The sequence below is a fragment of the Bos indicus x Bos taurus genome, chromosome 12, assembly GCF_003369695.1.
Source record: "Bos indicus x Bos taurus breed Angus x Brahman F1 hybrid chromosome 12, Bos_hybrid_MaternalHap_v2.0, whole genome shotgun sequence".
Taxonomy (NCBI): Eukaryota; Metazoa; Chordata; class Mammalia; order Artiodactyla; family Bovidae; genus Bos; species Bos indicus x Bos taurus.
This window is the reverse complement of record NC_040087.1, coordinates 18879340-18904176: the sequence shown is the minus strand read 5'-3', so window position 1 is coordinate 18904176 and position 24837 is coordinate 18879340. Positions and strand designations below refer to the sequence as shown.

General features: G+C 44.5%; 1 protein-coding gene across 2 annotated transcripts in view; it reads right to left on the bottom strand.

The window, feature by feature from the left end:
- Positions 1-7965: 7965 nt before the first annotated feature.
- The window catches only part of PHF11 (PHD finger protein 11), a 33979-nt gene continuing 17107 nt past the window's right edge, over positions 7966-24837 (bottom strand). Inside the window, exons 4-12 of one of the 2 annotated variants that reach the window (XM_027557284.1) lie at positions 20666-20799; positions 16038-16072; positions 15777-15848; positions 14502-14557; positions 13584-13766; positions 13140-13188; positions 12040-12171; positions 10641-10712; positions 7966-8704 (exon numbers count right to left, since the gene is read on the bottom strand). In XM_027557284.1, the coding sequence (XP_027413085.1) occupies positions 8565-8704; positions 10641-10712; positions 12040-12171; positions 13140-13188; positions 13584-13766; positions 14502-14557; positions 15777-15848; positions 16038-16072; positions 20666-20799 (873 nt within the window). In that variant the 3' untranslated portion in view covers positions 7966-8564. The remainder of the gene's footprint in view (positions 8705-10640; positions 10713-12039; positions 12172-13139; positions 13189-13583; positions 13767-14501; positions 14558-15776; positions 15849-16037; positions 16073-20665; positions 20800-24837) is intronic. The other variant, XM_027557285.1, reaches the window with a different exon arrangement.

The window sequence follows — 24837 nt, the reverse complement described above, 5'->3', positions numbered from 1 at the left end:
GAGTTATCTTTTCCCTCTCAAAAATCAATAATATGCAGCCTTAAAAAGGAAAGAAATTCTGACACATGCTGCCACTTGGATGAACTTTGAGGGTGTTATGCTCAGTGAAATAAGCCAGTCACAAAATGACAAGCCCTTTATGATCCCACTTACATGAGATCCCTCGAGCAGTCAAGGTAGATGGTTGTTGCCAGGGGCTGGGGGAAGGGGTCCGAGGGGTGATTACATAATAGGTTCAGAGTTTCAGTTTCGTAAGATAAAAAGTGTCCTGTGCGCAGATGGTACACGACAATGTGAATGACTTAATGCTGCTGAACTTAACCATGGTTAATACGCTAATGTGTATTTTGCAATGAAAAATTTTTAAAAAAGCAGTACTCTGATTCTTGGATATTAGGCTAAAAGCAGGTACCACTGTGAGCATTTCCCTGGTGGCTCAAAGGGTAAAGCATCTGCCCGCAGTGCGGGAGACCCAGGTTCGATCCCTGGGTCAGGAACATCTCCTGGAGAAGGAAATGGCAACCCACTCCAGTATTCTTGCCTGGAGAATCCCCATGGACAGAGGAATCTGGTCGGGCTACAGTCCCTGGGGTCGCAAAGAGTCGGACACGACTGAGTGACTTTCAACTTCACCACGAGCATGCTGTGTCTCAGCTATGCCCCAACCCCAGAAAATAGGCTCTAGCTTTATTCCTGCTGAAAGACACTACAGTTGAGCCATCACAGCGAAAAAATATTAATATATCCGGATCCTTTGGGGGACTAATAAATGAGGGGTGAGACATAGTCCCTGTCCTCAAGGAATGTGAAAATTGTTAGGAGAGAAGAGCGAGATTTAGGAGTAAACACCGTAACATTTAGAAACAGCTTCTCGTAAGTCATTGAGAAGAAACCCCGTCAGGTTAGTGTGAGAAGTACTCGTTCTGAAGGCCCTGTTGGTGCGGCACGGGGGCACACACACTGTCCTTTTAGCCCATTTCCAAAACAGGTGAGCGGCCCAAGCAACGGCTTAGAGGTGGGGGCTAACACGCCTTTCAGAACGTTACCGTAAGCAAGCTCGTTTGGTCAGAATGGAAAAAATAATCCAGGGCTCCTCAGGCAGCAGTGTTGGCAAGGGGAGGCCATGTGGACACGTGTGGTGTTTGTGTGTGTGTGACGTGGATGAGAACAGTTATTTCCCACGATGCCAGGCCCTGTGCTTCACAAATATTTTGTTTTTGTTTTCTGGCTGCGCTGAGTCTTCGTTGCTGTTCGAGGGCTTTCTCTAGTTGCGGCACTCGGGAGCCTGTTACTCTTAGGTGCGGTTGCACGGGCTCTCATCGCAGTGGCGTCTCTTGTTGCAGAGCCTGGGCTCCAGGTGTGCGGGCTTAGCAGTTGGGACACTGGCTTAGCCTGGCGTGTGGAATCTTCCCTGGCCAGGGATCGAACCTGTGTCCCCTGAACTGGCTGCTGCTGCTGCTGCTAAGTCACTTCAGTTGTGTCCGACTCCGTGCGACCCCATAGACGGCAGCCCACCAGGCTCCCCCGTCCCTGGGATTCTCCAGGCAAGAACACTGGAGTGGGTTGCCATTTCCTCCTCCAATGCATGAAAGTGAAAAGTGAAAGTGAAGTCACTCAGTCGTGTCCGACTCTTAGCGACCCCATGGACTGCAGCCTACTAGGCTCCTCCATCCATGGGATTTTCCAGGCAAGAGTACTGGAGTGGGGTGCCATTGCCTTACAGCAGGCAGATTCTTATCCAACGCACTACCAGAGAAGGCCCCTATGTTTTCTTTTTTAATGCCCACATTTTTGTACCATAGACTAGGCAGAATTAGGCTCAGATTAAATAATTTTTTCAGCAGTAAGCGACTGCAGAAGTACAAACCCAGGTTCTGTTTTCACTTGTCCAACATTTGCCACCTGATGGCTGCCTCGTTCTTGTTGCTCTGTTGTGCTGAGTTACCACTGTGAGTGACCAGTGAAATCTGAAAGTAAAGTGGAGGCCAGAGGGTTTTTTAGAAATAAACGTCATGACATGAGAACTGTTCCTCAGATAAGCTTTGCTGTAGGATGTAAGATCGGGGAGGCAAGCTGAAGTTACAGCAGCATCTAGACGGGGGCAAATCTTTCTTCAGCAGGTCTAAGGTGGAGCCTTGGCTTTTTTATTCAGGTATAGTTGATTTTAGTTGATTTATTTATTTATTTATTTTTTCCAGTTTCAATGGATTTTTTTTTTTCCAGTTTCAATGGATTTTTTTTTTCCAGTTTCAATGGATTTTTTTTTTTCCAGTTTCAATGGATTTTTTTTTTCCAGTAGTTGATTTATAAGATTAGTTTTAGATATACAGCATATTGATTCAACATTTTTATAGCTTATACTCCATTTATAGCTATTATAAAATCTTGGCTATATTGTGGTACAGTGTATCCTAATAGCTTATTCATTATAAAACATAATAGTTTGTAGCCCTTAATCCCCTAATGCTGTGTTGTGTCCAGCCCCTTCCCTCACCCGACTTGTAATCTCTAGTTTGTTCTCTGTACTTCTGAGTCTCTTTTCTGTTATAGTCACTAGTTTGTTTTAATTTTTAGGTCTCACATGTAACTGAAAACATACAGCATCCGTCTTTTTCTCTGACTGATCTCACTTAGCGTAATACCCCCCAAGTCCATCCACGTTGTTGCAAATGTCAGAATTTCCTTCTTTTTGATGGCTGACTAGGACACACTCACACCCACATCTTCATCTGTTCATCTGTTGATGAACACTTAGGTTTCTTCCATATCGTGGCTAGTGTAAATAATGCTGCTGTGAATACTGGGGCATTGAACCCGGGCCACGGCAGTGAAAGCCCAAGTCCTAAGCACTGGATCACCAGGGAACTCCCCTACTTATGGTCTTTTTGAGGATACCCATTCTGACAGGTGTGAGGTGATACCTCATGATACTTTTTGCATTTCCCTGATGAGTTAGCAGTGTTGAGCATCTTTTCATGCACCTGTTGGCCATCTATCTCTATGTCCTTTTTAAAGAAATGTCCCTTTTGGTCTTCTATTTCAATCAAGTTGGGTTTTTTTTTTATGTTGAATTATATGCGTCATTTACATGTTTTGTATATTAACCCTTTATCACTCATATCATTTGTAAATATTTTCTCCCATTCAGTAGGTTCTTTTTGTTCTGTAGATGGTTAATGTGTCTAGACTGCTGTGTCTAGATCAGTGTTTCCTTATAGATTTCCTGTCTGGATAATCTGTCCATTGATGTAATTGGGCTGTTAAAGTTCTCCACTATTATTGAGTTGCTGTCAATTTTTCCCTTTATGTCTGTTAATATTTGCTTTATAAATTTAGGTGGTCCCGTGTTGGGTGTCTGTATATTTCCATTGTTATATCTTCTTTGATCCCATGATTGTTACGTAATGTCCTTCTTTACCTCTTTAACAATCTTTGTTTTAAAATCTATTTTGTCTGGTACAGTATTGTTTTCTTTTGATTTCCACTTGCATGGAATGCCTCTCCTTCTTTTAACTTTGTCTCCGTGTGTCTTTAGATCTGAAGTGACTCTCTTGTAGGAAGCATGTTTTTATATCCATTCACCTAGTCTCTGTCTTTTGATGAGAGCATTTAATCCATTTATATTTGTAATTATTGGTATGTTTGCAATTATTGCCGTTCATTAATTGTTTTGTAGTTCTATTTGTAGACTGTTTTTGTATTTATTTATTTTTTCCCTTCTTTTGTTCTCTTTCCCTTGTGATTTGATGATTATTTTTAGTTTATGTTTGAATTTCTTTCTCTGTTACTGTTTTTTGGGGTTTTCGTTTATGGGTACCATGAGGTTTTTGTATAGCTGCTGCTGCTGCTAAGTCGCTTCAGTTGTGTCTGACTCTGTACAACCCCATAGATGGCAGCTCGCCGAGCTCCCCGTCCCTGGGATTCTCTAGGCAAGAACACTGGAGTGGGTTGCCATTTCCTTCTCCAATGCATGAAAGTGAAAAGTGAAAGGGAAGTTGCTCAGTCGTGCCCAACTCTTAGCGACCCCATGGACTGCAGCCCACCAGGCTCCTCCACCCATGGGATTTTCCAGGCAAGAGTACTGGAGTGGGGTGCCATCGCCTTCTCCTTTTCTATAAGCAGTCTATGTATATGTATATGTGATTATTTTAAATTGTTGATCTCTTAATTTCAGATGCATTTTAACAGCCCTACAGTTGTACTCTCCTCCCCTCATGATGACTGTTTTTGACATATATTTTGAATCTGTTTGTCTTGTCTGTCCCTTCTTTTTGTAGGCATAAATGATTTTTACTGTTACTTTTGTCTTTTCTGGAGAAGGGCATGGCAACCCACTCCAGTATTCCTGCCTGGAGAATCCCAGGGACAGAGGAGCCCGGCGGGCTACAGTCCACGTGATCACAAAGAGACAGGACTGAGCAGCTAACACTAACGCTTTCACTTTTTGTCTTTTATCCTTCCTGCTAACTTTGTTCATGAATGATTTACTGTCTTTGCTGTATGTTTGCCGTTATCAGTGAGTTTTTTCCTTTTATAATGTTCGTGTTTCTAGTTGTGTGGCCTTTTCTTTTCCACTAAAAAGTTTCCTCCAGCATTTGTCGTAAAGTTGGTTTGGTGGCACTGAACATTTTTAGCTTTTGCTAGTCTGTGAGACTTTGGATTTTCATCAGATCTGAACGAGAGCCATGTCAAGAGGAGTATTCTTGGTTGTAGGCTTTTCCCTCTCATTTCTTTAAATACGATCATGCTACTCCCTTCTGGTCTGCGGAGTTTCTGCTGAAAAGTCAGCTGATGTCCTTACGGGAGTTTCCTTATAAGTAACTTGTTGTTCCCTGTTGCTTTTAATATTCTTTCTTTATCTTCTGTTTTTGCCATTGTAGTTACAGTATGTGTGGTCCTCTTTGGGGTGATCCTGTTTGGGACTCTGTGCTTCCTGGACTTGGGTGACTGTTTTCTTTCCCAGGTTAGGCAAGTCTTTAGCTTCTGTGTCTTCAGGTGTATTCTCGGGCCCTTTCTCTCTTCTCCTTCTGGATTCTCTATAATATGAATGTTAGTGTGATTGTTACTGTCTCAGTGATCTCAACTGCCCTCTTTCCATTCTTCTTTTCTGTTCAGTGGCAGTGATTCATTCCCACTACTGTCTTCAGCCCATGGACCTGTCCATCTGTATCATCTTAGCCTGCCATTGATTCCTTCTAGTGTGTTTTCATTTCAGTTATTGTATTCGTCATCTTTTGGTGGTTCTTTATCTTTTCTCTTTTTTAAGAACTTCTGATTTCTCACTCTGTTCATTTATTCTTATTCTCAGTTCTTTAGTCATCTTTATGATCATGACTTGGAACTCTGCCTCTGCTTCACTCTAGGATTGTATCTTTCATCTGGGATGAAGTGTTCCTCTGTCACCTCATTTTATTTAACTTACTGTGTTTATTGCTGTGTATTGGGGAGGTTGGTTATGTCTCCTGACTTTGGAGAAGTGGCTTTTGGTAGGGGGTGCCCTTCGGTGTGGATCTTTCTGCTGTGGCAGGCTGACCACTGAGGGCTGTCTGGAAGGTGTGGCTGGCCTCTGGTCTGATGGGTTGCCAGGCCCTGCCTTGTACAGAGGCAGCTGACCACTGGTTGGCAGGTGGATCACGAGGCTGTGGAACTCTGCGAGGCTCGCCCAGGGGCTGGTGCTGGCTCATTGGAACCAGGAATTGGGTCCAGGAGATTCTGGAGCTGGTCCTGCCCCCTGGTGGCTGAAGCCAGGTCCTGGAATCTTGCTTCAGGGCCCTGGGGTCCCAGAACTGGTGTCAGACCCCTGGTGCGTATGGTCAGTTCCTGACACAGCTGGCTACAGGGTCTGGGGTGTCTTTTTTTTTTTTTTTTTAAACCTGTGCTGGGTCTTAGTTGCGGCATGAAGGATCTTAGTTGTGGCATGCGAACTCTTAATTGTACCATGCAAACTCTACTTCTCTGACCAGGGATTGAATCCAGGTCCCCTGTATTCGGAGTGTGGAGTCTTAGCCACTGGACCACCTGGGAAGTCCTGGGTTGGGGTGTCTTGAAATTGGGTTTATCTCCTGGTGGGCGGGGCTTGGGCCCATCTGGTCCTGGGACTGGTACTGGCCTGCTGGGGGGTGGGCTGTGGTTGTCCTGAGGCGGGTGAGGCTGGTCCCCAGGCTGGAGCAGGCTCACTGGTGAGTGGGCTGGGGCTCCGGGGAGTCTGGGGCTGATGTCTGCCCACTGGTGGACAGAGCTGGGTCCCAGTGTGATCAGGTCTGCTGTCTCTGCGCCGGGGCCTGGCCCTGTGGCAGGCAGGGCTGTGTCCGGGGAGGCTCTGGGCTCGGGGGTCTTAAGGCGGCAGGTCTGCTGGTGTGTGGGGCTCTGTCTGAGGTATACCAGTTGTTCTGCCTGAGGTATACCAGTTGCTGCTGCTGTTTAGTCGCTGTGTCCAACTCTTGCAGCTCCATGGATTATAGCCCGCCAGGCTCCTCTGACTGTGGAGTTCTCGAGGCAAGAATACTGGTGTGGGTTGCCATGCCCTCCTCCAGGGAATCCTCTCGACCCAAGGATTAAACCACACCTCCTGCATTGGCAGGTGGATTCTTCACCACTACGCCACCTGGGAAGGCCAAGGTCTCCCAGTACTGGTACCTGTAGGCTAGTGAGCAGGGGCACGGCTCTTACTGAGGCTAAAGCTAGAGGATTCCAGAATGGTGTTGGCCACTGGTCTACCAGCAGTGTCCACGTGGTAGAATGAGCTCCCAGAAACGCCGGTTCTGTGTTCCAGGTGAGCTCCAGTCGCCTCCCAGCTCTCAGGGAGACACTTCACGATGAGCAGGCAGGTCTGTCCCAGGCTCTTTTCAAATTCCTGCTTGTGCCCTGGAGCATGAGTTCCTGTGTGCAGCCTTTAAGAGTGAAGTCTCCGTTTCCCCCTGCCCCCTGGGACTCCCAAAGGCAAGCCCCACTGACCTCCAAAGCCGAATGTCCCAGAGGCTCAGACCCATTGTTCCTTGGAGAGAACCTCTCTGTGGGTCACTCACCCCCAAGTCTTGGTCTTGACTATATTGTGTGTTTGCACCACCACGTATCTGGTCATGGTTCTTTCTTTTTATCTTTAGTTGTAGAAAAGACCGTTAGGTACCTTCGGTCTCTTTGATCCATAGCAATACATAGTTGTGTGTGTGTGCGTGTGTTCACTCAGTCTCTCTGATCCATAGTAGTTCTTGGTGTGTGTGTGCACACATGCTCAGTCGTGTCCGATTCTTTGTGACCCCAGGGATTGTGCCCTCCAGGCTCCTCTGTCCATGGAACTTCCCAGGCAAGAATACTGGAGTGGATTGCGACTTCCTTCTCCAGGGGGTCTTCCAATCCAGGGATCCAACCCACATCTCTCGTTTCTCCACCATTGGCAGGCAGATTCTTTACCACTGACTGTACCAGCTGGGCAGCAAGTTGTAATTTTGGTATGCCTGTGAGGTGAGGTGAGCTCAAGAGTCTTTCTGCTCTGCCACCTTGTAATCTAAAGTATATATACATACATATATATTTTTTTGGCTTCTGTAGTTTTTCCTCTGATGATTCTGATGTGTAGCCAAATTTGGAAACCACTAAGATTTTGCCCCCGGTTATTAGTGACTTGGGCTGGGGTTGCCACTACAGCAGGGATGGACATGTTCTTCATTTACGTCCTGCTCTTCAACAGGTATTTTTTGAGTGTGTTATGTGCCAGATACCATGCTAGGGACTCAGATCAAACTCATGCTGAAATGTAGCCCTGCTGGGGATCAGATAGTGTGGTAAAAAGGTAGAAACGTGAATGTGAAGTTTTCAGAGGTCAGACATAGAGGACATAACGTCTGAACTGTATATTGTTAGGTTGAGAAAAACCTCCAGAGAGGCCGGTTTTAAATGTTTATTTTGAAGATGATATTGTACTCACGTGGTGACTGTGGATGAAGAGAAATTTCAAAAGCAGACAGGTTTGGTAATGTATAATATAAAAATTTATTATATCAAAGAGGCATTATGGACTGGAACTAGTCTCAAAAGATAAAAACAGTTTATCCATTTAACGTTTACTGAGCATGCTAGCTGCTGGAAACGTGACAGGGAGAAAAACAGGAATGGGAGTTTCTGCCCACAGGCTGCTTACACTCCAGTGGTCGAGGTGCGATACAGTGGCTTACCCCGAGAAGAGACGTGAGCAGAAAGGACGATCTCGGTGAAGACCTCACAGCAGAGCGTGCAGAGGCCCTGGCGCAGGAGGACCTGGTGTCCACTTGGCTCACCGGAGTGGGGGAGGGGAGGAGGCCACTAAAAGATTTTTAAGAGCCATGGGAAGCATGGTCTAATTTACTCAAGTAGACTCTGAGGAATATCTTACTAGTGGGAGAGAGGTAGAAGATGACAGTAAGGAGGGGGAGGCAGATGTACCCATCAGCAAGAACAGGTAAGAGCGGGCAGGGACCAGAGACTCCCCGGGGGCCTGGTGCTGAAGGTGTGTGGCTTTCACAGGCCAGTCTCCAGCTTTCACCCTGTTTGCAACTGTGCTCGATTCCTGGCTTAGGAAATGGTGCTTCTTAAGAAGACAGGGAAGAATCTGAAGTGGAACTTGACTGAAGCCCAGAGCACAAGGTTTGTTTTAAGTCCTGGAGTAGCTCAATCTCTTCCTTCAGCTGCCGTCGCCTCTCTTCAGATTGATGAATTTGATTCTCTATCGCTGTGAGAAGGAAGGTATTCAGGTTACTCAGTGCTTCTGCACATCATGTACTGCTTCTGGCCGCTTCTGAAAGTGCTCAGTGCACAGCCCTGTGCCCCAGTGAAAAGGGCCCAGTGTCTTGTGAGTTTTCATGCCTTTGCTTCCTCTTCTAGTTCAGGATCGAATTCTAGTATTTATCACACTTAAGGCGGGTCCAGAACTCTTGAAAATTTTGTATACAATTAGAAAAGGTAGCTTCTGTGTATCTTTGAGGACTTGAAAGCAGCACCTGTATAACCTTCATGCTGCACATTATCCATTTATTGGGAGAGGATGTGGTTAGACTACCGAAGGTAAGGCAGATCTTTCAGACAAATGCATCCTAGTTTTAATGTTACATAAAAGCTTCTGGCTTTATTTAGAAATAGGAGTGCTTTTATTGTGGCAACTTAGAAGCTACTTTAGTTAGGCTTTATGAATTTACACTACTACTCAATGGCAATGTCATTTTTTTTAAACGTGAAAATGGAAGAATATTAAAATATATACATACATAATCTTTTCTTAGAGTATCTGTATATCTGTAGTTAACTTTCTGGAACATTGGAAAGGCTGAATTAAGCATGAGAGTTACCCCTTGGAGCGTCAGAAGTTAAATCTTCTAAGTTGGTTCTCATGCAATTCCAAATAGTGTCTGCTCCTAACAGTGTCTCTTCCTGGTGCTCACACCCCGCAAACAATACCCTGTACTGCTCCCAACTGACTCACCTTGGTGCTGACATGTGCTAAACATGTCACTTTAATACGAAAGAAAAATAAACGCAAACGAAAGTCAAAATACAAAATAAAGCAGTGCTTTCAAAAAAAAAAAAGGTACTCCCATTAGAAGTATGCAGACAGTCTCAAGAGACTGGTTAAAAAAAAACAAAAAAACACCATTGTTGGTAAATTAAAAACAACATTTTCCTGCCGATTATAAATGTAACACAAAATTCAAACAGAAATGTGTATTATGAAAACAAAAATGAGAAAGGCTTGTGCATACTGAGAGAGGAGTATGAACTAATATTTTCTTCACAGGGAAAGTATTTTAATATGTTTGCTGAAAAGACAAATACATCTCTGGAAAAGAACAGAGTGTAGGCCATTGTTTGTTTTCAACTTCAGGGGGAGCCCTCTGCCCCAAACCCTGTGCCCTCCGCGCCTGCCTGGGATATGCAGGGCACAGCCTGGCCAGCTGTGTGTGGCAGCCTTGGTGGGGAAGTCAGGCAAGACCCATCAGTGTGGAAACTTAGCCTCTTTCAAAGGCATCTGAAACAGTGGTGAAAGGACCACTGCTCAGTGTTTTATGGGAAAATTATGTCTCTGTTTCCAGCAGGTTTTTTCAAAAATTTCTTGGCGGTTCTTTTTTGATGATGAACTTTAGAATTGATCACAACTTTCCCTCTCCCCCATTAGATTTGAAGATTAATGTTGGCAGAATTGAAATGTATACACATCACACCAAGTGAGAGGGAGACGGTGGCCTCATGATTGATATCACAGCCTCACCCACTCCTGCTGGTGTTCAAACATGGTGCCCAAATACTTCATTCTGCGGTCAATTTTTTTTTGTTGTTTCTACTTTTTTAAATGAGTTTTTTTCTGATTAGGAAAGTATTTTGTGTCTGTATTAAATGTGGAAAGTACAGTGAGCACTAAGACAAAAGAAGTTACTGTAATCCAGCCACTTACGGGTACCTGCTGTTTCCATCATGTGCGGTTCTTCTGTGCACGTGTCTCTGTGTATATGTGTGTTCCTTCTGGGTGAGGGCTCATGTTTGTAATGGGCTTTTTAATTGAATGAAACTGAATTGAACATTCTTCCAGAATAGGACTTTGATCACCTGACTAGTGTTATATTATTTTCAGTATGGAAGTATTTATGAACTCTGCTGCTCAGTTATAACTCACATACCTGCTTGAAAGTTTACAAGTGTGTCTTCAAACAATCTACAGTCAAAAAGTGAAGTCCCGATTTCTTCATAGTCTGGAGGGAGAAAAACATTTTCAGTTTTATATAGACAGAAACACCTCACAGAGTAACCCCAAATAAGGAGCAGCACACAGAGCAGGCACCCCCTGCAGCCTGCAGCAGCAGCCGCCCCAGGGAACTTGCTGGAAATGCAAACTCCTAGCACCTTCACTGGATCAAAAAGGAGCCACCGTGTTAACAAGCCCCCCAGGTGGTCCTAAGGGGCATGCTCAAGTTCACATGTGCTTGATCTAGAGACAAGAATAAGCAAACAGAAGAATTTAGTGCGTGATCTTTGGCAAATGTTTGCTTATAACTTCACTTTTTGGTTTTGTCCTATGGAAAAAAAATCCCTTTCAAATAATCATATATTTTACATTGTTCCCTAAAATACAGTCAGGCTTTTCCTTTTAAGACAGCTATGCTGCTGACCACCTGTGCCGTCAAAAATCCAGGCTAAACTTTATAGCCAGCCCCCCAAATATGCAGTTCCTCGATCTGTGGTTTTGCATCCACAGATTGGGTAGTATTTTATTGTGTAGTATTTACTGAAAAAAAAATCAGGTGTAAGTGGGCCTGTAAAGTTCAAACCTGTTATTTAAGTGTCAGCTTTATTTACTCACTCACTCCTTTAGGCTTTCCCTGATGGTGGATGAGCGTTACTAGATCATACATGCACAGCACTTTGGGCCTCCCTGGTAGCTAACTGGTGAAGAATCTGCCTGCAATCTGAGAGACCTGGGTTGGGAAAATCCCCTGGAGAAGGGCATGGCAATTCAGTCCAGTATCCTTGCCTTTAAGCTCCTAACACAGCTTAGAAGAAGGGTACGTGGCTATATACCTGCGTGTACAGATGGAACTTAAGCCACCAAAAGAGCTGTTTCGGAAAGGCATCTTTAAACCCAAATCAACAAAAACGTTAAAATCTCTTTATGTTTTATAGTTTAAAAAAAAAGGCAACTAGCTTTTTAATGAACAGAATCTGAGTCAAATCAAAACTAACATAATGAATGCCGTTCTCAGATCTTAGTAGTGAACATGCTCAGTTGCGGGGAGGGGGCAAGTGTGTGAATGAATCTAGTTATGAACCTCTGGGAAAAAACATTAAAACTTCCAGGGCACCAGGCTATTTTTTTTTCTTTTACTACATTAATGAGTTTGTGAATTACTTACATCCTGTTGACTTACAGAGATCTGGATGAATAAACTTTATTAAAGAATGAGATAAAGAAGGAAAAGAAGAAACAGCATAGAAAATGTGTACTTCAGGGGGGTGTTTGTTTTGTTCACGATGTAGGTCTGTGAGACATCTCTGTATGTAGAAAATTTGTTATTTCAGTACCTGATTCTGCAGTGGTCTCATCCATGAGTCTTTCCTGAATCAAATGAAGTTTGTCTAATATTTCTTCAAATAAAGCGTCAAGAAGCCCTGCTTCTTTACATTTCTTGAGAAAAGCAGCTTTCACAATTGCATCTAAGAATAAGAAAAGAACTTTAGAAGGACATGGTGCGTCTCGGGGTAGCCATCCCACACACACTCACTCCTTCAGGCTTTCCCTGATGGTGGATGAGCGTTGTTAGGTAATACATACACAGCACTTTGGGCCTCCCTGGTAGCTAACTGGTGAAGAATCTGCCTGCAATCTGAGAGACCTGGGTTCGATCCCTGGGTTGGGAAAATCCCCTGGAGAAGGGCATGGCAATTCAGTCCAGAGGGGCCTGGCGGGCTACAGTCCATGGGGTCACAAAGAGTTGGACATGACTGAGTGACTAAGCACAGCACAGCACCTTTATCTTTTCTTCTAATTTCACCATAGCTCTTTTTTTTTCAAGCTGAAACAATGAAATGTTATAAAAAGGGAAAACAACTTCTCTGCTTAGAATAATGATGTAAATAGAATTTTCTAAAATTTAGCTTCAAATCTTTGAGATAATAGTCTCATTTTTTTTCTGTCACAATTGACTGTTGGTCATTATGGAATATCTATTTCCTTAACTGGATACTGGAGTGGGCAGCCTTTCCCTTCTCCAGGAGATCTTCCTAACTCAGGGATCAAACCCAGGCCTCCCGCATTGCAGGTGGATTCTTTACCAGCTGAGCTGTAAGGGAAGTCCATTTCCTTAACAGAAAGGTAAAATTACTGGCTCAGCCTCCTGGGGTGCAGGGAGGGAGGGGATTACAGGGTGAGGGGCGGCGTGTCACTGGATGAACTCGGGCAACCCTGGGTTCTGTATCCTTTCCTAATCCTGAAGAGCTGTGGACCATCCCACCCTGTTACCTTGATCTGTTGAGATTTTGATGGAGTGGATAGTCATGACAGAAGATTTCTACTCTCACAGTTCACTACTACAAGTCCAGAAGAATAAAGTAGGATACCAACTCTAAAATTCACAGTAATAAGTACTGTAAGCCATATTTGTTACTGAAAACTTATAGCAAACCTGTGTGTCTGCCGTCCTTTTCCTTCTTCAATGCCATTCTCTCAGGTGGCTAGGAGAGAAGAATCAAAACTACTTTACACTGATTTTTTACTGTTGATACTTAATACAGTAAGTCCTCTACATATGAACAAGTTCCAGTCTGAGAGCGCATTTGGAAGTCCAATTTGTTTGTGATTCCAACAGTTAACCTAGGTACCCAACTAACACAATCAGCTATACGGTACTGTAATAGGTGTAGAATACTTTTCACAAAAATAATAAAAACATTTTTAGTGTTACAGTACCTTGAAAAGTACAGTAGTACAGTATAACAGCTGGCACACAGGGGCTGGCTGAGTGGAAGGAGGAGCTACTGACTGGAGAAGGGAGAGGAGGTGGGAGATGGTCTAGAGCTGAAGGGTCGGCAGTGGTAGGAGGTGGAGGGCAAGCCGCAGCTTCACTCACGCCTGAGGTTGAGGGCACAGGTTCTGGTTCCTTGCTGGATTCAATTCTATCTACCCTCTTGAAAAAGCGATCCAGTGTTGTCTGGATGGGAGCTCTCTTTTTCTCGTCACAGGTGACGGGGCAGCACGGGACTGCGTTCTGAACGGCTGCTGCAGCCTTCGCGTGCCGTTCTACGTTCGGGTCCTGTGCTTGAAATAAAGATACTGTACTACTGTAGTCTCTGTACTGTAAAGTGCACAGCAGAACCACCCCCTGTAGAGGGTGCACACAGGTGACAGTGTACGCCAGACAAGTAACCGGCTTATGTGACTGGACGTGCCAACACACGTCCTCGTCTTTGAAAGGGTGCAACCTGAAGGTTCATATGGAGGGGACTTACTGTATTGCATAAAATGAGAAGTTTTATCAAATTCAGTGATATGCCTACGGTGAAAGTCACGTCTATAGGCATAAACATCAAATGTATTTTTGTGTTGTCTAACAAAACCTTAAGAGGTGTAATAAGCCCCTCTTGTATAAAGGGTGAGAGGTGAAGGCTACTGGCTGATATTAATTTAGCTTATATGAGCTACTGCAAATCCCCAAAACATTTTCATATGCTTTACCCATAACAGGAATCCAGAAAATTATGAGTCACGTATTAGGGCAAATATGGATCCTGTAGCTGGGAAATACTTGGCTAGGTAAGGATGTTCCATGTACCATGTGCGCTCAGATCCTCACTGATTTGGTACCAGGGCACGTATTACAGGAGCCACGGGATGGTCACCTGGAGGTTATGTGCTTGCACACCCAAGACACATCCGACTTCTCTTTTGTATTCATCTTACCATCTATCATTGTGTCACCCAAAATTCAGAATGGTTTAAAAGACTGTATGGAGAAAATTAAAGCTGTAATAAAATGAAGTCAAATTACCTGTACATGATGACGTTTACTTCTTCCTCTTTTTCTTTTCACTCCTGAAAAGCAGGCTGAAAAACAAATTATGTAGACACTGGAATTTGTAAAGGAAAAGACTAATGCTTGACTGCATAAAGTGTACAAAGTCAAACTTGGATATGTCAGACTTAAGACTAAATGTCTGCAAAACAAATGACAAAAGGGCAAATTTTTAAATATAAAAAGACCATGTGAATCAATATGAAAAAGGGCAGCGTGGGCAGAAAAGTGGGCAAATGGGGGGCTCTGGAGAGGAGGGTTCATTAAACAGAAAAACAACTTGGGTCACAGGACTGATCAGAAGACAGAGAAACACACTCAATTTCACCCAAAGTAAAGATATTCAGAGGAAGACAATTTTTCACTGGACAGATTAAGATGAAGATGTTTAATATATAAAGTTTGCAAGGATTTGGGTCATCGTGTGTACTGCTGGTGTGGCCTCTAGAAGATAACTAGCCAACAGTTAACCCAGAGTTTCACTCTGCATACGCTTTGACCCAGCTATCTACTTACAGGAAGTCAAACAGTATGGTTACATACCTGCACAAGGATGATTCCAGAAGAATACTACAGTATTTAATGTGATAGAAAAAGCTGGAAACAAGTGGTTCAGCTATACAACTGAGTAAGATACACAGTGGAAGACTATGAAGCCTATTTTAAAAAATGAGGTAAGATCTACTCACAGCCACTGACAGGGAAGAATCTCTAAGATACATGAAGTGAAAAAAGCGAAGGACAGTAGTAGATATGTTTGTATACACAGAACACTTTTGGAAGAATTAAAAAAAAAAAAAAAGGTTTCATCCAGGGAAAGGATTCATTACAAATGGTATTACAATTTGCTTTTGGAAACACATTATGGTCATCTTTTCCTGTCAGTAAACATTGATTGACAGTATTTTTTATAGTATATCTGATAAGTTGAAAGGCTAATGGTTGAAGAATGAGGGTAACTCATAGGTTTAGAGAGCATTGTTTAACACCGCACAATGCAGCTGGCAGGACAGGGAACTAAGCCTTTACCCAAGGGCTGACTCCCATGAACAGACAGCATTCCGGTTAAGTGTCGGCAAGACGGCTGTTCCAGCAGAACACAAAGGCTACCTAACTCTAAGCAGCCAGGACCCACTGTCCTCAGAACAGAAATGCTAATCATGCATTCTTAGGAAAATCGCATTCAGGGAACATACAGCAATTGATACTCATTTTAGAAGACGAATAGTCACAAAAGCCACAGCTTTTTACCATGTCTTGGTTTGGTCTGCTCACTGTAGTGAGAATGGAAGACACCAGACAAAGGCTTCACCGATGGTAGATCTAGTTACAGAGAGAAATTTAGTCCATTATATACTGCACAGGGACCAACAGCTTAATTTTAAAAGTATTAAACATGTTAACTCAAAAACTTGTATTTTAACTTACTGAGGCCAGTACATCAGATTATTCCATGTCTTACCTAAATGTTTACCTTTTTTAAACCCACAACACTGAATTTTAGATACTTACCATTTTGAGGGTCAGCATGTTGTTGGCAAAACACTCTGAAAACATGAAATTTCAGAGAGTCAGATATTTTGATTTATATTTTTAAAGTATTACGCCTATTGCTTTGTAACTTAAAAGGGAACTAACCTGTTTTTCATGAGGGCTTAACCCTAAGTATTTATTTTAAAAACAAAATTGCTGGGCTTCCCTGGTGACTCGGTGGTAAAGAATCTGCCTGCCAATCCAGGAGACACAGGTTTGATTCCTGATCCAGGAGGATCCCACGTGGCCTTGGAACAACTAAGCCTGTGTGCGCCACAACTACTAAGCCTGTGCTGTAGAGCCTGGGAGCCGCAGTTACTGAGGCCATGTGCCCCAACTGCTGCAGCCTGCTTACCCTACAGCCTGTGCTCTGCAACAAGAGAAGCCATCACAGTGAGAAGCCCCCGCTTGCCACAACTGGAGAAAAGCCTTTGCGGCAAAGACGACGCAGCACAGCCATAAATAAATAAAATCATTAAAAACAAAACTGCTGGGATTTCCCTGGGTTGTTGAGTGGTTAGGACTCTGTGCTCCCAATGCAGGAGGTGAGGGTTTGATCCCTGGTCAGGAAACTCAGATTCCACATGCTACATTAGCATGGCCAAGGGAAAAAACCCCAAAACAAACAAAAAATCGCTGCTCAAGCCTGCATTCGTGATTGACACACATCAAGTGCAGATGGAGCCCATACCAGCGTCCCTGGTGCTCTTGAACCACGTGGACCATCAACATGGTCTCTGCAGGGGTGAGTGCTGATGACATATTTTAAACAATATGTTTATTACATAGGGGTCAGTGGGATTTTACTGTATAAAGATCCTGAGCAATCCAACAGCTAAGGCACAAATTTTCATCAGACTATACAAAGTTGCTTTTGCACAATAAGCACAAAATTGGACTTCCCTGGTGGTCCAGTGTTTAAGAACCCACCTGCCATAGCAGGGGACACGGGTTATTAATTCCTGGTCCAGGAAGATCCCACGTGCCACAGGACATCTAAGCCAGCATGCCACAACTACTGATCCTGTGCTACCCCAGCCCACGTGCTCCAACTGCTGAGCCCATGCGCCCAGAGCCCGTGCTCTGCAACAAGAGGAGTCACCGCGATGAGAAGCCCGTGCACCGCAATGAAGAGCGGCCCCTGCTCTCCACAACCAGAGAAAAGCCTATGCAGCAACAAAGGCCAGGCGCAGCCAAAAAGAAACAAGAAACTGAAACTGCAAGTTGCATGCATTAATCTGCGGGGCGAGTAGTTCTCTAACTCCACAGACATCGCCCCCAGATCTTTGATCTTCACAAGCCTGGAACTGATCAGCCATAGAAGAGAAGGAAGAAGTGCAGCTGCAGCAGAGGGGTGCTCTGAGTGAAGGAGCTGCCCTGGCCCCGGTTTTTTCTGCAGCCTCTGTTCCTCCTCTGCCCCCAGATCTTTAAGGTGCTGACCCCCAGATGCAGGGTCCCCCGCGCCTAGGAGAATGTATGAATTCTTCCCATCTTATACCAGTGCCCGCCTCCTCCATGCAGTTCTCCCAGCAAACCACCCCCCATCCCCAATCAATATTAATCTCCTCATCCTTCGGATTCTGGTATCTCTGAGCACTTTTGTTTGCCAGGTATACTTAATTTTTTATGGAAAATTTCAAACAGAGAGAAGTGGAGATGTGATGAACTCCCATGCCCCCACCCATTTTCAACAATTATCAACTGAAGGCCAAGCCAGCTTCACGCAAGTCCCCTCCTGCTCCCATCCTGCCACAGGCTGATAGTTCTGACCTTCTGGTTCTCCCATGAGGTAATGGGTTTAGTCCACATCTTGTTCCTCTTTATATCACAGCACATAACAACGGGTCTTGTGCGTGACAGGCACTCTGAATGTTTCAATTCAATAAAAAATCAATGAAAGTTCACCTGGTACTTGATAGTGTCAGTCGCTCAGTCGTGTCCGACTCTTTGCGACCCCAGGGACCATAGCCCGCCAGGCTCCTCTGTCCATGGGATTCTCCAGGCAAGAGTACTGGAGCAGGTAGCCATTCCATTCTCCAGGGGATCTTACTGACCCAGGGATCAGACCTGGGTCTCCTGCATTGCAGGCAGATTCTTTACTGTCTGAGCCACCAGGGAAGCCTGATACTTGATAAAAACTATGACAAAAAAGGATTATTTTATGGAGTCTCTCTTCAGTGGTTCTAATATATGATCAGTATTTTTTCAGACTTTAAGGTATAGCAGGAACTTCTTTTTGTTTGACCTTGTAGCTCTGCTAATAATAGTCTTTCACAGTGGGTGTTTCAGGACTTTGGAGAAGTCATAATAAAACAAGCTCTTTGGGAAGGTAAGTAATAAAAGTGAAAGAATATTACAACCCATGGGTTTCTCTGTAAATCAAATATAAAAAATATAAAATTAACATATTCATACATTTCCTGTCTAGTCTCAAGCAAGAAAATACCTATGGAACTTGTAAAATCAGAAGTCAAATTATTTTATAAATTACTTTAGACTTTTTGGAATGTTAGGTTTGCCCATATTTTGGCATATATGGCCCCTAAGCTTAAAGAGGATGTGGTGGCAAAGAGCAAAGCCTCTGGAGCCCTTTAGCCCAGCTCTGCTACTTACCAAAAGTGTGGCCTGGGTACAAATCACTGTCCCTCAGGGCCTCAGTCTCCTCATAATAGTATGGGAATAACAGTATCTACCTTACTGGGCTATTATATGAGTTTTAAATGAATTAATCTTTGCAAAGTACTTTGAAGTATTCCTGGCATAAAGTAAGTGGGTTATAAAGTTAGTGTTGGAAGATTTTGATAAAATTGGGGGGGGGGGGGGGAGTCTACCCTCCATATGGAATTTTAAAATATCATTTAGGAATGTAATAGATCTTAAAAAATCGTATTAAAAGTAACCCTCTGGGAGGGATAAATTAGGAGTTTGGGATTAGCATATATATACTACTATATATACAACAGATAGCCATCAGGACCTACTGTAGAGCTCAGGGAACCCTGCTTAGTATTCTGTAACAACCTGTAATGGAAAAGAGTCTGAGAAAGCCTGAGCTGAATCACTTCTGTACACCTCACACTAACACAACACTGTAAATCAGCTATACTCCCAACTATAAAATAATAATCCTCTTAACACTGATCCTATTATTCAGATACTGTGACTGAAAAAAATGTATATATTTCACTGAACTTTAAAATGTCCAGGACTTCCTTGGTGGTCCAGTGGTAAAGAATTCACCCACCAGTGCAGGGAACACAGGTTCGATCCCTGGTCTGGGAAGAGTCCGCATGCTGAGGGGCAGCTAAGCCTATATGCCACGACTACTGAGCCTGTGCCCTAGAGCCCGTGTACCCGGGGCCCGAGCTCTGCAACGAGAGAGGCCACCGCAAAGAGCAGCTGTCTCAGCAACTCGAGAGTGGCCCCCCATCGTCACAGCTAGAGAACGCCCGTGCGCAGCAACGAAGACCCAGCACAGCGAAAATAAATAAAATGTCCGGTTCAATCAGAATCTATTCACATGCCCCCGAAGAAGTGACAGGTGTCTCCCTGGCTTGTCCACGCTAGACCACCAGTCTCTGTTTTACTCCATCTCATAACATTAAAAAGGTCAAAACTGTTAAGACCATTATATAACTTTCTTCACCTTTATATAACATATTCTACACTGCATCTATATATGAAAGAGTTCACTTACAATGACCTGAATCAATTAACAACTGGCTTACTGATTTCCTCTGACTAAACTGTATAATGACTTAACTGACATCTTTCATCAGAAGGAAGATCAAGTTTCTCCGGGTAAAACAAATACACTTGTAGTAGATTTGAAATACACCTCACTGTGTAAAAATTAACACGACAGAATAACTGAAAGACAAGGAGCAGGATCTCAAAGCCAAAACAAGTTTTTCTTCAAGGACTTGATGTCTGATAACTGTACTTGCTGCCTAGTTTGTCATTTTCAGAGGCTATAGTGAAGAGGGTGGTGACATTAGTGGGAAAATGCATCCATTTGGAGACAAGATGGTATAGTGGGGACCTGTGACTAAGAAGGCTCCTTCCTGTTTGCAGACAAGAGCGAGTGTGGACTGGTTCCCAGCCTTGTGGCCACCTGTTAGGTCACTTGCGCCCCTAAGACAAGCAGCACTTTCTACCAGGAAAGACACGGTGCAGGAAGAGCAAACTCCAGACAAAACCAACCCTGCTTTCCTTCTTACAACTATTGTTACTGTTTAGTCGCTAAGTTGTGTTCAGCTCTTGGTGACTCTGTGGACTGTAGCCCGCCAGGCCCTCTTGTCTGTGGGATTCTTTCTCCAGGCAAGAATACTGGAGTGGCTGCCCTGCCCTCCTTCGGGATCTTTCTGACCCAGAGACTGAACCCACTTTCACGCACTGGCAGGTGGGTTCTTTACCACTGAGCCACCTGGGAAGCCAGGGATGGTCTTTTGAAGTCAGGTTCCTAACCGGGCATCTCCCAAACCACATTCCTACTTGGAAAGAATTTGTATAAAACTAGCTTTAAAAAGTCTTCTCTTAATCTAACCATTCCATATTCCAATCCACCCCTCCCCCAAATGTGGCTTTACAACAGTTTTATTAAATACTTATAAATTCCTGTACGTCCATCAGCTTGCAGAACTGCGTGGTCATTCTTGGCACAGAAAAAGTGGTAATTCTTGAAACAGGATTTTAAGTCACATCCCACGGTGGCTCCTTTTTTCCCGCAAAACGTGCATTTCTACAGAAGAGGAGATTTACTGAGTAAGCACCTGCTTTTTCAGAGTTTTTGTTGAAAATTAAAAGGCAAGAGGTCATCAAGTGCTATTTTTAAGCTGGCTGCCCTCATGTCCTCAGTTACAAACACTGGGTCCTGACATCTGGCTGCTCGTTTTGGAATTTCAGCACAACCTCAGCTAACTGGAATGTTTTATAATGATCTGATTCTGTCCCCTCTCTTTAAGAGATTTCTAAAAAGCAGGGCTAGCAACACTGCCTGGCTCTAGGCAAGAGGTTCTGTAGGTGACACTGAGCCTGTGGCCAAGGGCAGCTCCAGGGGGTGCCCAAACAGCTGTGCCATCTCGAGCAGGCTCCTTCCCCTCTCCTGGACCTGCATTCTTCCCTGGGGATAACAGCGCGTGTCTTATAGACGCTTGACTGAGGAGACATGAGAGAAAGGAAGGGAAACCTCTTTGGCATCTATGCAGAAAGGCCAAAAATGTAAAAAAAACAAACATAAAAAACCTTCTGAAGAGTAAGTTTTTTCCTTACTTCAATTCATTTGATCTCTTGCCTCTGTATTAGTCTATTGGCCTGATAGGAAGGTGGGGTAGAGATGGCTAGAAGGACAGAAACCTAACCGTTTGGGGGAATCTGAGCCATGACCAAGGCTGGTTTATATCACGCTCTGGCTGCACGAAGTACAAGCGCAAGGTAACCACCTAGCAAAACAGGAGAAAGCTCACACAGTATCCCAAGAGCAGCACAAACAACTCTAAATAAACAAAATGCAAATATGGGAGAGCAATTAGATTGTGCGGAAGGCAGGATATGAAGTCAGAGTACAAAGAATGATCGTTTAACGTTGGGGGGGCATCTAACTAGATGCACAGAAAAGAAGTAAGAGTAAGATCCCTACCTCACAATATATTTCTCAATAAATTTCATGTGGAATAAGGCTTTATATAAAAAATAGGTTATTTTTAAAAACCTACTGAAATCTGGAAAATATGAGAAAAGAAAAAAAGTATAGTACTGAAGTGAGGAAGGCTGTCTAAGCAAGGCAGGAAACTCAGAAGCCACAAAGAAAAAGACTGATCTGACTACATAAGAAAATGTAAGCGCCACCTTTAAGGTAATAAGATACCATAAAAAGAAAAAAGGAAGACTGTTTGCTGCATAGTTGAAAATGGGTTAAGAATCTACCAACCCACAGAAAAACGGGAAGAGGCAAATCACACCAGAAATACAAACAGCTAATAAACATCAAATCAGAAGACGCTTGCTCCTTGGAAGGAAAGCTATGACAAACCTAGACAGCGTTTTAGAAAGCAGAGACATCACTTTGCCGACAAAGGTCCACACAGTCAAAACCATGGTTTTTTCCAGTAGTCATGTACAGATGTGACCGCTGGACCAAAAAGAAGGCTGAGTGCTGAAGAACTGATGATTTCTAATTGTGGTGCTGGAGAGGATTCTTGAGGGTCCCTGGGACAGCAAGGAGATCAAACCAGTCAATCCTAAAGGAAATCAACCCTGAATATTCATTGGAAGGACTAATGCTGAAGCGCCAATACTTTGGCCACCTGATGCGAAGAGTTGACTCATTGGAAACGACCCTGATGCTGGGAAAGACTGAGGCCAGGAGAAGGGGGCGACAGAGGATGAGGTGGTTGGATGGCATCATCAACTTAATGGACATGAGCAAACTCCAGGAGATAGTGGAGGACAGAGGAGCCTGGTGTGCAATTCATGGGGTCACAGAGTCAGACACATCTTAGCAACTGAACAATAAACACTGCCTCACTGAAAGACCACGGAGTCCCTGTTGACCTGGCAGGCTCTCTTCTAGGACAAGGGAAACAGGAGTGGATAAGGTACCTGCCATTATGAAGTAAACTTTGTGGTGGAGACAGACAATGATCAAATAAAGCCAACTTTAAAACAATGACATATGCTTTGTAGAGAATTAAGGCCAAGTGATAGAGTGTCTCTGGTTCCCTATTTCAAACTGGGTGGTCAGTGATACACAGGGCCTCCCTAAAGGGGTGACATTATAAGGGCTCCTAGTCTACATCAAAGCAGAGGTAAGGACATCGTCAGCAGAAGGCCTGTGTTCTTGTGACAGAAATGAGCTTCCGTACTGGCCAGCTTACAAGAGGGACGGGTAGTGTTGCTGGAACAGAGGGGACGCAAGGGGGAGAGTCTGAGCTAAGATCCAGGGGGCAACTGAGGGCTTGGACATATGGGCCTTATGAACCACAGTGATGAGCTGCAGTTTTATCTTCGTGCAAGGGGAGCATAAACACGCGTAAAGACGCTGTTCTGGCAGCTGTATGGAGGATGGGCTGGGAGGGGTGGGTGGGAGAGAAAAGCGGGACAGGTATCCACAGTGTTCAACAACCATCTGAGAGAGTGGGGTCAGACCCCACCCTGGTGGATAGGTGGTGGTGAGAGAGAAGAGGAGGGCGCAAGATCTATAGGGTGATGCTAATGGGCTTGATGCTGGGCTGGGGCTGCGGAGCAGATGATGGCGGACAAGCGATATGCTATTTGCAGAGGAGAAGCAGACAGCTGTGGATGGACTGTGTGCAGGTATGTGCAGGGGATGGAACTAGTTTTTTTCTGGGCCAGTTTAACGGGAGATGCAATTAGACATCCAGGTTAAGTATGTCAGGCTGGTCTTCAGGGCTGGAGATAAAAAGCGTCCAGGGATAAGAGTGGTCCTGAAGCCACAGGAACTGGATGAGGTCATGGAGGAAGGCCGTTCAGATTGATGAAGGAACCCAGCACAGGGCCTTGGGCACTCCAAACCTCACAGAGGGTGAGCAGAGGAGGAAAAACAGCCCAGGCACCTGGGAAGCAGCCTGAAAGGTAAGACATCCCAGCAGAGTATGTCCGGGACGTGAGAAGAAGGAAGTGCTGCAAGATGCAGGGCAGGGACCGGTGTGAGGGTCCTGCCGGAAGGTCACCTAAGTCAGACAAGTGACCCTGTAACTGACCAGCTTTTGGTGTATGAGGGAGGATTTTTTTTTAAAAGAAGACATGATCAGTTGATCATGTTTATATGCTGATGGGAATAATCAAGTAGAAAGAGGGGACGCTGATATGAAGGGACAGGGGAGGAAAATGCAAGAGCCTAGTCCTCAGGGAGCGGGTGGGGGGCAGCGGCTCCAAAGCCCAGGTGCAGGGTTAGCTTTGACAGGCTGGAGGTCTGGGGACAGCGGGGTGGAGTATTTGGGAGGAGTTCTTGACTAATCGCTTCCACCTTCTAGGTAAGAATCAGGCAAAGAAATGTATACCACCAGGAGGGTACCCTAACTTCAGTGATGGCCTCCAGGTGTTTCTGATGTATCAGTGTTGTTCATCAGTTGTAACAAATGTCCCCTCTCGAGGTGGGTGGTGTTGATAAAGGGTGGGGCGGGATATGGGAACTCTCTGTACTGTCCCCTCAGGTTTTTTTGTGAACCTAAAACTAAAGTCTTATCAAAAAGAAAAACAGAACCAGGACTTCCCTGGTGGTCCAGTGGCTAAGACTCCAAGCTCCCAAAGCAGGGGGCCCTAGTTTGATCTCTGGCTGGGGAACTAGATCCCACATGCTCTAACAGTTCACACGGTGCAAATAAGACCCGGTGCAGCCAAATAAATAAATAATAAATATTAAAAAAAAAAACAAAACACCAAAACCCAACAGGCAGAGTCATCACCTTGGGAATGAGAAGTTGGGGTGGGGCAAGACTTAAAAGACAGATGAGAGGACATGAATCAGTTCGTGCGGAGGGTGAAGTGCTGACGGTCTGTTTGAAGTTTATGGCTGTGAATCTAAGATCAGTGAGAACGTCTGTGGGTTTTCTCGGGTTAACTGCTGGGCTGCCAGCACTACTGAGCTCCTGCAGACATCATACAGACGTGCTTCCCCAGGGAGGGGTTCTGCTCCGTGAGCACGGAGGGCGCCCGGTGGGGCGGGGAGGGCCGCAGGGGAGTGACGGCTGTGCTGGACTGTGGCCAGAGATCACGGAAGAGCCGCTGCAGCTGGGCTAGCCGGGAGGCCAGGACAATG